Below are 17,216 nucleotides of genomic sequence, written 5' to 3' on the forward strand. Positions count from 1 at the left end.
CCCCCCCCTACCCCGGAGAACCTTTTGCAAGCGTTCCTCGCTAATAGTTTGCTTGGGAATAAAAAGAGAGACTCGTTTGGATTTTGAAGAAGCCGAAGGTGCCTGCGCAAGAGCAGTTAGCGAAATTCGCAAAGAGAAAAAAGCATCGAAGCATCAAACAACTGTGCAAGTGTGAAAGCGCAGAAGAAAGTCGTCTGCGTTTTTGCGTTCTTCGTATAATATTTTGCGTCGTTCATTTTTACGTCTTTTCCATAATAAGACGCCGAGAAGAAAAGGTGAAATAAACGAAATGAGGATTTGATTGTACACTAATTTGCAAATTCCCTCCCATAATGTCGCCTCTCTGATTTGATGTCGAAAACCGTCGATTGGTTCCACCCAAAGGAATGGAAACGAGCCTGGGAATAAGGACTGTACACACCGAAGAATAAGAAGAAGAAGAAAACAATATTGCGTAAAGAAATTGGAGAAGAGAAAAAAAAAAGGTGGAAGAAAATGTCGGGTCGATCGAACTCAAACATAAAAGTAGAGAAAGAGAAGGAAAAGGGATGCGGAAGGATTTTTTTCTCTTATCCCAAGACGGCATCTTGTTTCACCAATGGATGTTGCCAGTTTTCATATCCAAATAGAAATCATATACTTCCGTTTCGTTCGTCTCCTTCGACCCATTGACATTACATTTTTATATTGACATTTTTCCGTCAATTCTTTGTAATACTGACTTTTATATTGCATAATACGATACACGAATGTAATATTCTTTATCGTCGTATCAAGTGAGTACGATCCGTTCTTTTTGGTACATTTCGGATGCTGCTCCTTCCGTTTCGCTGCTCCTGCTTCTCTCGTAATCCATCGTTCGTTCGTTGCTGGTTCCTCGTGGTTTGAAAAATTCACGGTAGCATCCATTTGCATTTAAATTCATCGCCCTCACACCATCGAGGTACCTCAAAGTTTTCATTTTCCTGAATGTCCACCCAACGCTTCCTTCCACGTTTTGAAGCCCCCTCTTCATCCCTCTCTCATTCTCTATCTACCCGGTTTGAATAAACTGATTCCTCTTTCTCTTCTCTCTGGATGATATTCTTTGCCCTGGTGTTCTGCTTCATTTTCCATCACATTTAATTCAGCAATTTTCCAGGACGCACCTTCAGTCTTCACTGAGACCACGCGCTCACGACAGTACGCACTCTTTTTGTATGGCACTTTCTATTGTCTTTGATTCCTTCTTTCTCTCCCTCTCTGTCTCTATATCCTTATCATCTATTATTTTATGGTCTCCCATAGAAGGGCTTGCTTTCGTTTCCCTTGTTTTCGCCAGGAGCTCGACCCTTTTTCTTTGTGATCGCACCAGGACCGGAAAGCAGGGTGGAACGATGAGGGAGCGAAGACGCCGACTCTGCCACTGGCGTGAACGCAGATGCGAGAATTCGTCTATGCATTTTAAATTTTAATCTCAAATTCGGCAGTTCCAAGACGGATTACCTGCTTATTCTTCTTCCTTCTTCTTCCTTCCTTATCTCTCCGCTTTCTCGTAGCAATATAAGATTCCTTCGTCTCTCTCAATTTTTATGCCACAGTAATCCCAACCGAAGGGAACGAATCTTGGATTTTTCTTTATCGCGTAAAAGCATTAGGACCTGTGCAGTCGTTATCAAAATTCGAAACTCAAAATTGTGAACTCGAAAATTTGTTTCGAGATACGGAAAAAAAAAATGTATTATATATGTCTATAATTCACAAACAGCCAGGAACTGTCAATTAATCAGCTGCTAAGTTACCAGGTATAATAAAAATTATATTTCAGTTTATCAAATGAACTGCCCATTAAGATTTTTATAATTATTATCCCTTTGTTAGATTAGGCAAAAAAATAAATCCTTTTATATCCGTCTTAAGTAAAGAGTCAATATTGGTTAAATAAAAAAGTGAGGTTAGTGCTTTAGTATACAGACAAGAAACAGCGAATGTACCGCCAATATCATATATTATAAAATTCCAAAGAGTGACTAGGCGTAAGGAAAGTCCTGAGTAAATCAACGTTAATCTTATGTGACACAGGGAGTTAATTTTGCCCCAAGGGATGCTCCCTAAGCGTCAGTTAACGATAAGTTTACGTGCGTAGATATAAAGCAGAGCGTGATCACGCAAGGTTGACGTGTAGCATATCGTGTCTGACGCGATGTGATGTCATGCATGTATTTTACTGATGTTTTTTTGCCGACTGTCTGTTTTTCTAACACCCGTTATATTGCAGACGTAATAAGCGAACCGTACTGCTTGTTCTTGTTACTTAGAAAACTGGAGAATCTATGGCGCCCGATATTTGCATTCGTATGGAAAACAAAAACTGCTCCGTTTCAACGCCTGTTTATCCAGATGCCTGTCGAGTTGGAAATTAAAGTTTCGCTGCCGTTATTTACGTAAATTTATAACCTGTGTTTGCCTACGTTAGTTTTTAAATTCGTAAAGCGATCTGAGTACGGTGATATGAATTGACTGCGAAAACGGTCAGTTCTCGTTTTGCTTGCTTGACTTGTTGAGTCACACGCTATATTAGATTTCCAATATAACCGTATCTTGACTATCTTGTTTACAGGTTATGCGCAAGCGTGTTTTGATATTCGCTTCGGTGAATACTGTTCTCTGTAATATCGAAGACATATTCAATCTTATCATTTGGGAGAGAAACGAAAGGTGGTTAACTGTTTGACGAATTTCTGGATATTTATCAAATTCTTGAAAATACCTTTCAAGCAGACGATATTAGGATCGGGCTTTGACGGAAAAACTCGTCGTGCCCTTTTTTTGGGGGTTAAGATTCGGGCTATTGCCTTCTCATAAACCTTACCCTTATCGAGTCTCTAAACGGCACTTTTAGGGATGACCTGTCTACGGGTGTGTCTGAATTCCATGAGAAACTTTAAACCTCGCAGAGCTCGTAGCTACTTCATCTATGGGACATCTAGGCAGAGATCAGAATCATGCCCTTTCGTTGGTGGGCCAATAGTGTATGGGTTTTAACAGAGTCTATAGCGGAAAGTCTTATATTTAAAAAAATAAATATTTTTCACTAGCATTTTTTTCTTCGAGCTAGTTAGGACCCTTCTTTCGCAAACTTTTTTGCCTGGTTCTCTTGGATTACAAATGAAAGAGAAAGCCTTGTCATTATGGTCGAAGGACTTTTAGAAAAGCTTTATAATTAATGAAATATATTAGTACTGAACCAAGTATAAGGGCTGTCGTATTTTACAGGGGAAAAAGGGAGGTGTTCTGTGAATTTGCTTTAATTTTTCCAGGCCCAACCGGGACGAGATCAGAAAATCAGGAAGGCTTGGTAGACAGTAATTTTCCGGCTAACTGGGATGAGACGATTAAGGGTTCAGGGCGGATAAAGACTGCAGAAAATTGTTTTTTCAAATTCGCCAAAGCAGAATAAGTAAACTCAGTTAGCAAAGTCCGAAGTGAAATTACACTTAGTTTTCCCTGGAGCCACTTTCACTTTTCAGCCAACAACATTTTTCAAATTTCCATAATTCCTGTTAATAACCCATTTCGTTTCGTCAGGCAAATGGCTGATAATAGGATCCAATGGGATTTCTATCAACCGTGTGAATTTCGGGGTCGGTTATCTAGTGTATAAACTACCCCTTGTATCCCTCCTGCAAGCGATAAGAGAAAGTACTCTGGCGTGAATACGTGCTGGCTGAGCATTTGATTTAGATCTTGCTGAAGGCTAGAGGGTAGTTTACCCCATGCGTTCGATTAAGAACTTTTGAACCTTTCGATAAGGGCCTTGTATAGATATTTTAGTAACCTCCTAAGGGCGATTATGGTATATAGCATTTTGGATATGAATTTAAAATTCATTGAAAGCAATGAAAAATTAAAATTGCGGTTCATGAAAATTTGTTAACCAGAATTTTTTTAAGTTTTCTACATCAATCTTCGACAATAAATTTAAAATTTATCTATCCTTATAATCTTTCATTTTTTCATTTTTCGCCTCCAGGAAGTTGACGCTTTCGCAATTTAAAATTCTTTCCTGGACATTTTATGTTCTTCGCCTTTACTACGTGTTACATGGAGCTTTGGGTTGTATTTCGTACACGAAATTTAACCAGGGATGAAACTCATGCCGTGAACCTAAGAATATACATTGACTGGGTTTTAAAGCAGGATCAGGATGGAAGAGGCTTGACGGAATATAAATAAGGGATTGATGACCGAATAAAATAAGAATTTTCTTTTATCTGGTAAACCAAAATAACGGTATATCCAAGATAGGAGATAATACAGTGTTATAATTATTTTGATAAAAAAAACAGACCAAAAAACTTTCAGATTGATAACACCAACAGCCAACTGTTGTCACGGAAATGGTGATAAAAATCATTCAAGATCTTTTGACAATTTTTACAATAATTTTTGAGTCGAGGGAGAAAGAATTTTACCCAGTACCAATTCACCCTTAATTGGGTATGTTCCGGTCAATGGTTCGTTTTTCAATCCATTGTGAGTTAATAAAATCAACAATGGATCGGGAAAGTTTGTGCAGGCGCAGCCATTGACACGTGGCCCCATGACCCTATGACCCCCTCAGGCTGCTGTACATAATGTGACCTTACCTAACCCAACTTGATTGCGTGTTATCGACAGAAATGAATTTTACCTGAATACGCAGAAAATTCAAAGGGACCGCTTTATTAACAAAAATGTCTGAAGACGTATAGTATACAGGATTATTACTAGGGTAGTCAGAGAAATAAAATAAATTGTCCTTGTATAGCTGTTAACCTGAAAACCACCCTATGGGATATTTAAATGAGTTATCCAAAGTAAAATAGAAGTTGTGGGAGTTTCATGCGAACATGTGTTTGAAACTCTAAAATCTTCTCTTCGTTCTGGTAACCATAAGGGTTGCGATAGACAGCAATAGAATTTCTGTATATGTATGATCGAGCCCGCGAATATTCAAATCCTTAAAGTATTTTCGATTCTAGTAAATTTAAAAAAAAAATACATATAAACATAGCTCCTGTGAACGTGACTATAGAAAAATATTTTAAAGACAAGAACATGGATCGGTCCAGAATTTCGATGCTGTGCTACCTTTAATCTCACTACGCGCAAGAGTGTGTGCTTTTAATACATATTTATTCGAAATATATTAAAGTTCCTTCAGATACGTATATATTTTGGATCCTCGTGTTTTACCTGGTCCTTGTACTTTTAATCTTTACACTGTTCTTGTCCGCCCTTACAGTTTTCAGGACGTTCTCCCTATAAGATTTTATCACTACAGATCAATTTTTTTCGCATTGACTTATACAGGCATTCCTATTTACACGAACCGCAGATCCGCGTGTTGTTCGTATCCCCCCCCAATCAACCGGGCAATTTTTTTACGTACCGGAAAAAATAAATATTTCGTAGATAATCCGAAGTGACAGCTTTGCTCGATCTGTTAAGCACTCACCCTTATGAAATCTGTCTTGAATGACGTCATTACTGTGTTTACCCTTGGGTATATTTTTTTCTACGGATTTAACAGACAAAAAAATCATCGCTTTTGGGACCACCTAACAGGAAAACTGCTTGGGTATAAATATCGACATGTCTATATACTGTAACGTAATTCTTTTAACTTATGACCCGACACCGATAGCAAAACATACGAGGACGAACTATCTTCGAGAACGAACCTACGTTACCTTCGGCCGTCCACCCGTCGTTTGTGCATCCGCAAGCCAGGCGGGCGCCAGCCAATTCTTTTTTCACCGGGAACTGACGAGCCGGAATAAACTGGGAGTTGGGGTGGAACAGGCACAACTCCACCAAGAACGAGAGCTCTGACGGAACCTATCGGACGGGGCGATAGCTTAACGGATCCTGTCGATTTTTGGGATCGCGTAAAATCAGCAAACGCACCTGGATGCACGAACGGGAACGGACGGTTACGGAAATGCACGGCCGCTCAGGCTACTAGGTTTGAGCTAGAGAGGGTCGGAGTAAGAGTCCGACAAATAGTGCGAGAGACAGAGAGCGACGAACCTAGAACGTATCAGAGCGAATCTTAACTATCTATCGAGATCCCTTCACCAATTAATAAATTGGGAGACTCACCGGAGCTGGGGCAGCTAGTCCGTGGAGGCCGAGAACTGCATCCAAAGGACACTCTGGTGGACACTACACTCAAGCACAGCACTACACCTCCGGAACACTCACAGGAATTCATAGAATTGCCTGGATATCGCGAGAACAACGCGAGAACTATACGAACCGAGAACTTGCCATACTGTAGCGAAGCACGGCAAGAAAAACTATCAACAGAGAGCACGGGAGCGCGAGGCAGCCCGTGACACCTCGGTCGGTGACCCGAGACAGACTGCTTTGACAATAGCCAAATGCCATATTCGGGAACTAATCATTCTGATTGGTCGAGAGCCTTTTTAACCGATAACTCTTCTATCGCTATCAACAGATAGCACGGGAGCGCGATGTCCCCCGTGACACCTCGATCGGTGCCTCGAGACAGACTGCTTTAAGCAGTCGATTGACAATAGCCAAATCCGAGAACTAATCATTCTGATTGGTCGAGAGCCTTATAGCCGACAACTCTTCTATCTCCTTCGAGTCGTCCCTTTAAACCAAATCGAGAGCGTTCCTTAACGAATCGGTACGTATCTTCTGGAGATCCTCCACGGCCGCTTCCGCAGGGCATCGGGTGACAGCTGGGCACCACGTCCTCAACTCGGGCAGGAGGTTCCTCTCCTGCCCTTAACCGTATCAAAACTCCCTCCGCCCGCTCTACAGCCCTTTGCCCATCTCCAGCGGGGCGCCGGTATCTCAGCCGGGCTTCTGCCGGTCCGTGGAGACGTCTCCGTCGGGTACTCTCCTCTGCCGGGCAACTCGGTACGTCGAGACTATCTCCCCACGGCAGATTCGAGCACCTCGACCTCAACTAAACAATAAGGAAATCTTACGAGAGCCTTGACATAACTGTACGAATCAACCCGAGAGCGTAGCTTCTGAGCAGGCTGGCGACCCCAAGGGAACCAGAAATCGAGAACGTTATCTGTATCGGTAACCGGAGCCGCCTTGGGACCGTGATTCGAAAAATCACGTGACAATACATATATTGTTTAAGTATTAAAAAAAAGCAGAATTTCACTAAAGGATTCCGGAACTTTCAGCTTTTAGGTGTACTGTTTGCTGATACGAGAGGGATGATTTTTAATAAGAAACGTGGTCATGGATAGGATTTGGGAAGCGAAGGATATTGTATTTGCCAGGTATTCCTTGAAGAATTCACTGGGGATCCAGAATGTGAAATTTGGTCCTTCTAAGGAATTTTGTTCACAGCATATGCCTATTTCAATTTGTATCGAAATACTGGCCATATTTGAACATTTCTTTCATAGAATTTCACATTGACGCATTACGTGACATTTACGTAATATTATGTAAAGGTCCAAGGCACGTTTGAGGGAGATAGAAGTTTCGCAAGGCAAACATATAAAAAGCATATGGTGCCTGGAGGCTGCATTTAATGAGGCTGCGGATGGTCGAGAGAAACGAGGCTGAAAGAGGCACTGAAAGATGAAACTGGTGGTTCAGGGGGTAGAATGTGAAATCCATCCCCTGCCACCCCTACTTGTTGAATTAATTCTTTCCCCTATAGAGATGAAAACAATTCCTTTGTTGGTCACGGTACATAAAATATAAATATATCGTAGGGTCTACCTAAAATTTTTTTTTCTGGAAATTACTTGAACTTTTTATAATTCGATATCGATACTTAACTTTAATTTAATCAGCTTTAATAGCGGCTGATGATCGGGAACCAAATGAGGTGAAAAGATTTTACTGGCTCGCTTTTTATTTATTTATATTTTTTATATATTTATTCTTCACTTTGGTCTTTTGACTTGCTTAATAATTTATCGAAAAGTGGGGAATTTATAAGTGACGGATTCTCATATTGCGACATATAACTTTGTGTTCTCTAAAATAAAAATCTATCCGACACTATGCTATTGTCCGTAAACCAAAAGGTTAGAATGGGTTGCCTACGTATTTCAGATATTAGAACCTCAGACTCACGATTCTGAATCGTGTCCATATAAACTCCATAATATTTTGCACTCAAGGCACGCGAGGGCCGATAAAAACGTTGCGAACAAAGTGGCAAAGTATTAAAGTTTTAAAGACAGTCAAGATACGTAAAACGGTGCCGTTTATACGAAAGTATTAGACGGCAGTAACAGCCGCGTATAATTAGCCGAAAAGTTTGTAAAAGTTGCATCCTTTAATAGTCGCTACCCCTTGGAGCATACGGGAGAGTCAGGTAGAGTCTCCATAGGCAAATAATTCTTACACGCTTGTTTGCCTTAATTGGCAAGTAAAAAAATGTTGTTTGAAACATTTAATTTTTTATTTAAACAATTTAATACGTATTCCACGCGTCGATGAATAATTGATGTAAAATATTTTTGACCACTTACCATAGTGTCATTGTGAATTAGTTGCAGTCGAAATTTCGAGAGAATACCCATTTCGTTGACCCTGTCAACTGCTAGTCGAGCTGCTTGGAGTTCGCTGGGACCTTCCGGTCTGGCTTCTGAATTTTGGGTTAGTTCGAACAGGCCCAGAATTGTTATGTTAATCTTATCAGCCTCTGGTACTATCTCTCTCTCCGCTTCTGTGGTACTGATACTACCGGTAACGTCTTCCGTGGTAGGATTTCGAATTGTCATTATCTCGTGAATAAGGGTTGACATCTTGTGATTGTCCTCGTCTACTTTTCTTCTAAGATGAGGAGCATCCCGACTGGGACTCTTGGGAAGATCCGGAGAAGGAAGTATGACCGGTAAACCGGAAGTCGTTTCCTCTTCGATTTTAGCCGGTCCAAAATGGCGCCTGTCGAATTTCTCAGGTACCGGTTGTGGCTTATGCGTAGCTCTCACTGGAAATTTTTGCGAGCCGTCAAATCCCGTAAATGGTGGCTCGTTCTCCAAAATGGATTCATCAATCTCCTTCGTGATATTGGATGATGAAACATCAGTGAAACTTTCGCTGAAAAACGTACTTTCACTCCCATCACTCTTGATCCTCCAGGTACCGTTTGTATCGTCGCCTAGAAAAGTGCTATGGTAACTCTGATTAAAAAATATTCTATCTCCATTAAACTCTGAGATATTGTCAAAGGCGTCGCCAGCGTCGCCAATACGAAAGTTACTGGTAAGATTAACTGGTCCATTTTCATCAGATTTAGTAAAATTCAACATAAGGCTTTCAATCGGGGTGGTGGTGTGAAGAATTTTGCCCACTTGATCCTCCGGTTCCTGAAGGGCAGGCTGCGTATTACGATCACGGATGACATCTTCGCCAAGCACTCCCAGGATCTGAAGAGGAAATGTGAGGGAGAGAAGGAATAAGAGAGATGGGATGCTGGGAGGGAACGAGAGAGAGAAACGAGAGAAGCTCGAATGGCCACTGGACGACATAATCAGCCTCCGGCGGCGAGATATCGGTGCGCGACGGCCAACCTGCTCCTCCTCTTCGTTGACCTCATCTGTAACACAACAAAGAGACAAATTTGGGATTATTATCAATTTATCTCGAACCAATCTCAGCTGGACCCACCAGAGTCGTGAAGTCTTGTAACGCAGTTCCAGCTGTTCGATTTAATTGGTTATAAAGTTTCGATAACTGAGACCAAGAGACTATGACAGCACGTGGACCATACGTGATCATACTTCCAAAGACCCAAGGGTTGTATCCCTTATACACGTTCTTCATCCATTATACGATTATTTAGGCCTCGTACACGTTTAGCGCCACATCCATTACGAGGATACTGCAGATATAAATTGACCAACGGAATAGTACTAGATCCTCTGCATCTTCTTCATCTCCTGGATAGTTTCCATTTTTACTTTCATCTCTGTCCGCCTTATCCGGAGTAGAAAAGCTATCTCTACTAATGTTACCAAGCTCGTTGGTCTAGACTACTAGACTACTAGACTACTAGACTACCATCTCTGTCACTAGATACAGGTACTTTCGATCCACCCCATTTACTCCTTTCATGCCCTCACCCCTATACCCATGTTTCTCGTTACACGCCTCGAGCCACTTTTCCTACCCATATTTCCTTCTTTTTCACTTTTTTTACTTTATTTAAAAAAATACCTCTTCACTACTTCCCCTTACTTCGTACACTTTCCCTTCCACCCCCTTGTATATCGTGTGACTCAGCTACGCGAGTACTGCCACCTTATTCCCTACGCCACTTTGTTTCTGGTCCTCTCGGGTACTCTCGCATATTCGACGAGATGCTAGGGACACTTTATATATTTATATAAACCCCTATAAGAGGACCTCCAGATTTGGCTGAGCTTAGGCTAATAGGGTTACAGGGAAATCTCAAGCCCATTAATAATAACCAGTCTTTATATCAAACCTACAGATAATAGCACGAGAGGGCTTTACTTACAAGATAAACAGCAGCAGAAGCATAAGGGATGACTGGCATAAAAGATAGTTCATGTCATAAGGGTAGGCACTTCCATGATAGTTACATAAGCCGAGAATAATGTAAACAATAGATAAATCTTGGTCACTTCTCGTCGAGTAGCTACTTTAACTACAGCTGGGTACCAGAAGGGTTGGTCAGGCTAGCTTGAGTATTCCTGACGACGAAATGGCGGATGAATGAAATATAGCGAAGCAGCTACACAACATGGTCAACGTCGTAGCAATTAGTCCGATTGGCTGCTGGAGTAACGAGGTGCTTTGTGTTGGAGATACAACCCTTGCATCTGCGATTGGGATGGTACGCGTTTTAGACAGGCACTTGTATAAGGGATGCACGTGACACTACTGACGAGGGGATTGAATGCTTGATATTCGATGTAGGTAAAAAAGGCTGGGATACGCGAAGGGCCTTTACGTAGAGTCGCACAAGGGAGGTTCTCTTCTCAACTTCCCCGTTGACCTACCTTGTTTCATAATGGAGGTCACGTGCACAGTGTCCCACATGAGAAAGACGCGGATGTTATACCGTATATCTACAGAGTGAATAATCTCTAGTGAATTTTTTTTTTTCTTTATATTTAATACCACCCGCCCCTTTATACGCATCATTTAAGGGTTGTCGTTTCATCGACCTTCCGAACCGATCGAAACAATCGCGTCATTCAACCCCTTTGAACATTTAATGCGTTCATTCGATTAACGACACTTAGACCGTAAGCAGAGTGCTATGGTACAGTAATGATTTTCGCAGCATCCCTGTCTATTGAATTGAACACGGGATAATTCGTTCTAGTGTCCTACTTTGAGGGTGATGATAATTCATTGGAGCTCTATGAAATTAATTTTTATGGAACAGAGATCCTTTTAAGGGATTTTTGTTTTTTTGCGTCTGTACCAATTTTACAGATTGTACCAATGTATTGTTCAATTGGTATCTGCCTTACCTCATCATTTGGTCACTTTTGTCTTTCGTCGGGATCCAATCCATCCTCAAGTTTGAATGGGGTCGAAGGACGAGCCCTCGTCCTTTAATTTTCTCTTGGGAGTTCTTCAATGATTGATCAGAGTGGGTTTGATCATTGCGGTGGAATTACCCCTAGCGAGCACTTTGAAGATCCTTGTAAAATGGGCGGGAATCGAAAACTTGATAAGCTCGCACTGCACTGAGTATAGAGGTTGGGTATAGGGGTTGGGTTGATCCTCGAGGGGATGTAAAACGGGAAAACTGGAAAACGAAAGCTAAGCAAATCTTTCGGGGGTGTGCTCGGAGTGGAAACTGGGGAAGTAGTGAAATTCGGAAATTTGAATGTAGCCAAGGTCTCCTTTCGCGCACACCTGTTCCACCCTCTTTGGTGCTGCTTTATACACTCTTACACTTTTGTTGGGTAACCGGTAAGGTTGAAAGGTTACGCGCGTATTCTACACCCACTGCTTCCGAAGCAATTCCTAGTTCTTTCGGGGAGCACCTCGATTTACACAGCCCCGACGAATATTGGTCCTTTGAAGAAAATTTGAGGAGGCTCGGAAAAAATATTTCATTTACTTCGAAATATTTTCATCGGATTCTAGGAAAAGCGTTTCTCGAGTGAAATTTGAATAGGGTGAAATTGGGTGGAAGATAAAAAATAAATTGCGCAATGATGATTTAATGAAAAATCCACCCTCCCGCGTAGTAAGATTTGTTACAAAAATTCGATTGGAATTCAAATTGTTCAAATTATTTTTTTTTTTTACTTTGAATGATCTATATATGATCCACCGATCCAGGATTTCCGTATCAGTAGAAACGCGTCGCGTGGTGGCGGTGAGCGCACTGTTACCCTGAGAGTCTGTACAACCCTCGGTAGCTCGTGCTCCCGAGAACCACCCTTAACGCGCAGGCTCTAAAATCACCCTTACCGTTTACATTTTTACGAATAATAGAGATACCTCTCTCTCTATCTTGATGAAAAGGGTTGCTGTATCCCTTATACACAGTGACCTATAAGTGCAATCCTTTTTTTTCTGATATTGCAAACCTAGTAAACTTACAACCCCTAATACATATCGGAAGTATCGCCTGTTCGACTCAATACGCCAATTCACCTTCCTCTATGCAAAGCCACCGTTTTGCATGCACAAAACTATCCTCCAACCCCATGATGGTTAGTAGTTAACCCCCGTTTAAAAAGAAAATTCTTTAATGAAATGCTAAAATTCATCCCTCCGAAGACCAATTCCCTATCCCTCCAGTTGGACTTTACTACCAATTGTCGTAATCGAATTTACTTGGCGGTTTAACTTCGGCACCCGAGTAACGCGACACCTCAAGTGCAAATCGAATAGTAACATTTGTAGAGTGGTGTTGATAGAATTGGTAAGACCGGTGAAGGGGTTTCTTCATTAAAATTTTTCTCCCTCTCATCTCCCACGTTTATTTCTCTACTTATTTCTCGTTGATTTTTAACATTAAGCTTTGATCCAGTTACGTATTACAGTATCCTGAAGCACTGCTATAATGCGGTTAGTTTACTCTTGGCTACGGTTAAATTTAGGTAGATCAAATGGAAGCTTTGGAAAAGGATAGCACCCTCTTTGAAGTATTATCCCATAAACTGTCTGACCGAAGAATTTCTTTGTGGGATCGTCACAAGTACCTAATAGTATGGTTCCGTGAATCTGGCAAGCAAATTGAAAATTCAATTGAACGTGGAAAAAAACGTGATTGGTAACACATACCAAACCATTAAGTTACGCCTACATAAGGATGGTGAAATATCGCTATTATTAAGGCATCCTGATACAAGCTACAGGGTGGTAAAAATCTCTTATGAATATTTAGGAGGTTTAACGTGGTAATTCGGAAGTTTTCACGTGACTGAGTGAAATACATTTTTTTTTTAAGAAAGAAATTAAATTTCTTTAAGGGTGCTTCCTTCTATCTGGGAAAGGAATTCGTGACGCACGGAACTAATTACAGGATTCTTGTTCGGCATTCATATGGAAAAATGTTTGGATACCCCTTGAAAAATGTCTATATATAGTACAATAGATATTCGTGAGGATTTTCAACTCGCATAAGGTTCCCTATTTTCATCCCCTCCACTAAGCACCTATACTAGCTCTAGTCGATTTCCCACGAAATCTGACGTGACCAAAGGTAATTCGTTTATCTGCCTCTTCGTCTCCCAAGCGAGAGAGACTCTAGCAAAACCACCTATAGGGGCAGCATCGCCATCGCCGGAACAACGAATACAGCAGTTCTGATGCCATCTCCGTCCCTTTCAACCCCCTCAACGCAATTTACTCCCTCATGCATCACAACTCTCGCGTCATTAATTAGCCGCAGCGTTGAAACGAACCTCGACAGTTACGAATACAGATAGAAGGCACAGGTGGGACTCCTGACCTTTGAAGATATTTCTTTATTTTATTTCCGGCCCTCCTACTGTACATCACTTTTTCGTATCTTGACTATATGTTAAAATAACCGTCTGGAATACTTAATCGCCAATGGCACGTTTAAAAAGTTATATTAGAAGAAGGTGGAACCTGGCGTCATATTAATTCTAAATGCGTCAAGCAATCAAGGGATGAAAAGACCAGACGCAGAACATGTGGGACGGGCATGAGTTGAGAATGAGAATCGTGCTCAGAGTATGAGATAGTTTACCTGGAGAGCTTGATAGCTCAGTGACTCGCTTGCCTCGCAGCCCCATACTACAGTAATAGGTAATATCGTATTTACGAGGTTAGTAAGATAATTTTCACAAGTTGCAAATAATTTACGAAACTCTCGTTAGACTTTTATAAATGATCCTTTATGGTAGATTGTGTAATAATACATGATGAAATACAATACAGATGACAACGTGTGTATATTTACAACTGAAATAGAAGTGAGTTGATATGTTATGGCTCAAGAATTATAATAGGATTTTCAATAAAAAAAAAGGGGGCTGAATTCGCTATTCCAAATAACACTCTGTCAGACGTCCGTAAACGAACGTGGAAACAATCGGCTGTGGTTGATGCAAGGAACTGGAAAAGTGGAAATCCCAATAGCTCTCAACGCTGTGTATCGGACACATTGTTCACGTGTAATTGTAGGTGTCGACTCCAGGTGTCTCTAGCTTCGGGCGTAGGCCGACGTTTCTTGTAGGTAAGCATTCGAAAAAAAAAAATATGGGAAAAGCTTCGCGGCAATCTTACTGCTGAAAGAAAGTTTTAACCGTGATACGAAAAGCTCCGTACCGCATCATTCTATAAGGAAGCTCTAAAATATCAGGAGAAACTAAAAAATACTAGAAAAAATTCTCATGAAATAATACGAGGAAGAACGCGGAGTCTAGTTTCTCACCTTACAATTTTTCTTCAGATATCTTTGAATTAATACACGAGAACGCAAAATAAGCACGAGATCGTGAGACACGGGTAATAATAAAGAAATTACCCTAATCCGATAATGAAAAAAAGAATTGAAAAACATCAGCAAGAAACGTGAGACATAGTGAAGGATGGGGATCGACGTAGGCGCAAAGCATTTCTCTTCATCAGAAATTAATAAAAAGGTAGAAAGAACATAATATTAAATGGAAGATAGAAGTGGCTCGATGATTTTTTGAATGAGTCATTTGTCTCAATAATGCCATAAGAAGACCGAAGCAAAAAGTATATACAGCTAAGAACAAAATATACAATCAGTAAACGTGTTTCTAACCTTTTCAACGCGGCTGTCATTATTTCTCCACTGATCATCAAACAATATTCTTCCCTCTCACTATTTCGTCTGTATCTTTTTTCCTCCATCCATTAAATCCTTGCTAGGCCGTAAGCGGGATTCCAGAAATTAGGAAAACCAGGAGACAAAATCTGAGAGGAACACTCAAGGATCGCGGCTGACGCGGCACTACGTGCCAGCATAATGGCTCTTGTCTTGGCAGCGTTTCACGTTCTATTCAAGGTTCGAGGGACTCGACACTGACGTCTCCGACATTAAATCTGCTTAGCCACGTCTCACACTCTCTGTTAACTCTCACTCTATCCAGTATTATACTCACACTCTTCGATATCGACTTTTTCAGTTTCTCACGGCATTAATCCTGTCACACTACTTACGTAGACGTTCGCTTCGGTACTACTTATGGCTATCTTTTAATCGTCTCTTTACCAAAGGAGAATACTACCTTTAATATCTCAAAAATCTTCTATTCTCCGAAACTTTTTCCATTCTCATCCATCAGAAGCTCATTCACTTTCTCCAATATCGATCTTTTCTGATTTTCTCTTTACACCGACACTACGTGACTCCCTTTATCCTTTTTCTGTTCATCCCCTCAGCCACCGAAAAAAAAGATGTCAACTCGACGTACCCCCTTCTAAGGTCTAATCAAATCGGAGTGGTATTCCGATGTAATGGCACTTGAGAATTTCAGTAAATCCCACGGCACCTGTCAATCTGTCTATAGACAAGAGTTTCTATGCCTCGACTGATTGTTGGATCTACTTAAGAGACTATTCTTATACCTTTTAATTTTATATATTATAACCTGGCACGTTTCTTTCTAATACGCGCCACTTGGTTGTGGCGATAGGCAAATGGGACGAGGTATGGTTAGTATATACAGTAATTTCGGCGATATTCGCGGTCAGTATGAGGGCGCTTAGATCGTCGCTATTGGCGCGGCAATATGAATCGCTACAGAGCATTATACGAGTGAAAAACACTACTCACTGGTTTTATCATTCGTTAATATTTCACGTTGAATTACGCTGTTAGCAAAATCCAAAATCAACAATTCCGTACTGCACCAGTACCAGAGCCAAAGCCAGCGCTAGCGTTTTAAAACTATTGCGAATTTCCACAAACGCTTTACGATAGGTTCCCGGGTGTCCTCCAGCTAACACCTACTTTCTAGCGTAAAAGTAGTTTTGGGACACCCTGTATGCTTGACTTGCGAATATTAAGCATCAGAATACGTTAGTCTCGGTCTTGGATATTCTACCTAAGCCCTGGTGTTAAAGGCTCGATCGAAGGACCCAAAAGTGGAATACATGGTTTTCATTGTTACAGAACATCCCGAGAGGGATTTTATAATAAGGTGAAATGTTGTGAGTTACATCTTCGTCATTTATTTTCAAGCTATACGCAATTCACCCTGCTGGTGCAGTCGAATGGTCGACGACGAATGTATAGTTTGTGCTTCAGGGTTTATTTATGAGACTAGGGCAAGACTTCGGCAAGGGTATTGGCCAAGTTTTGCCTTCATTATTCAATGCCAACCAGCACGAAAGCGTCGACGTTTGGTAAACTTTTGCGTTGGAATTTACAATTGCATGCACGTAAATTTCCATAACTCCATCTACATGTGAAATTCTCGAAATCGCCGTTAAAGATATTTACATAATTTTCGAGAAGCCAATACCAGAGGTAACCTAGATTCCTTGTTTCGACTGAGTTACCGTTAATAATGCACTGATATTAAGTTTGCGTTATGTCCTCATAGATGGCGACGCTGTCTATGGATCGCTCTAAGGTATTATAGAAACAAGCGTGTATTCTAATCTGACGTCACCGCTTGATACATTACCCATGATGCACCGCAGGGTTAGAAATACCTGTTCTCTATAATACCTTAAGTCGCTAAACTTTCAGCCTTCCCGACTGTCGTGTCCATCGATTGGATTTAGTTCGC

The 17,216-nt window shown here is 41.1% G+C and overlaps 1 protein-coding gene across 9 annotated transcripts in view; it reads right to left on the bottom strand.

The window, feature by feature from the left end:
• The window catches only part of LOC107274234 (gamma-aminobutyric acid type B receptor subunit 1), a 37,635-nt gene extending 21,587 nt beyond the window's left edge, over positions 1-16,048 (bottom strand). For 4 of the 9 annotated variants that reach the window (XM_025091564.1, XM_025091561.1, XM_015753160.2 and 1 more), the window contains exons 1-2: positions 11,487-12,343; positions 8,508-9,577 (exon numbers count right to left, since the gene is read on the bottom strand). In XM_025091564.1, coding sequence (XP_024947332.1) covers positions 8,508-9,509 — 1,002 coding nt within the window. In that variant the 5' untranslated portion in view covers positions 9,510-9,577; positions 11,487-12,343. Of the gene's footprint in view, positions 1-8,507; positions 9,578-9,648; positions 11,021-11,486; positions 12,344-15,241 lie in introns of those variants that run through there. The other 5 variants (XM_025091568.1, XM_025091552.1, XM_025091557.1 and 2 more) reach the window with 5 other exon arrangements.
• Positions 16,049-17,216: the final 1,168 nt, after the last annotated feature.

This window comes from Cephus cinctus, unplaced genomic scaffold (assembly GCF_000341935.2).
Source record: "Cephus cinctus unplaced genomic scaffold, Ccin1 Ccin1_scaffold0093, whole genome shotgun sequence".
Lineage (NCBI taxonomy): Eukaryota > Metazoa > Arthropoda > Insecta > Hymenoptera > Cephidae > Cephus > Cephus cinctus.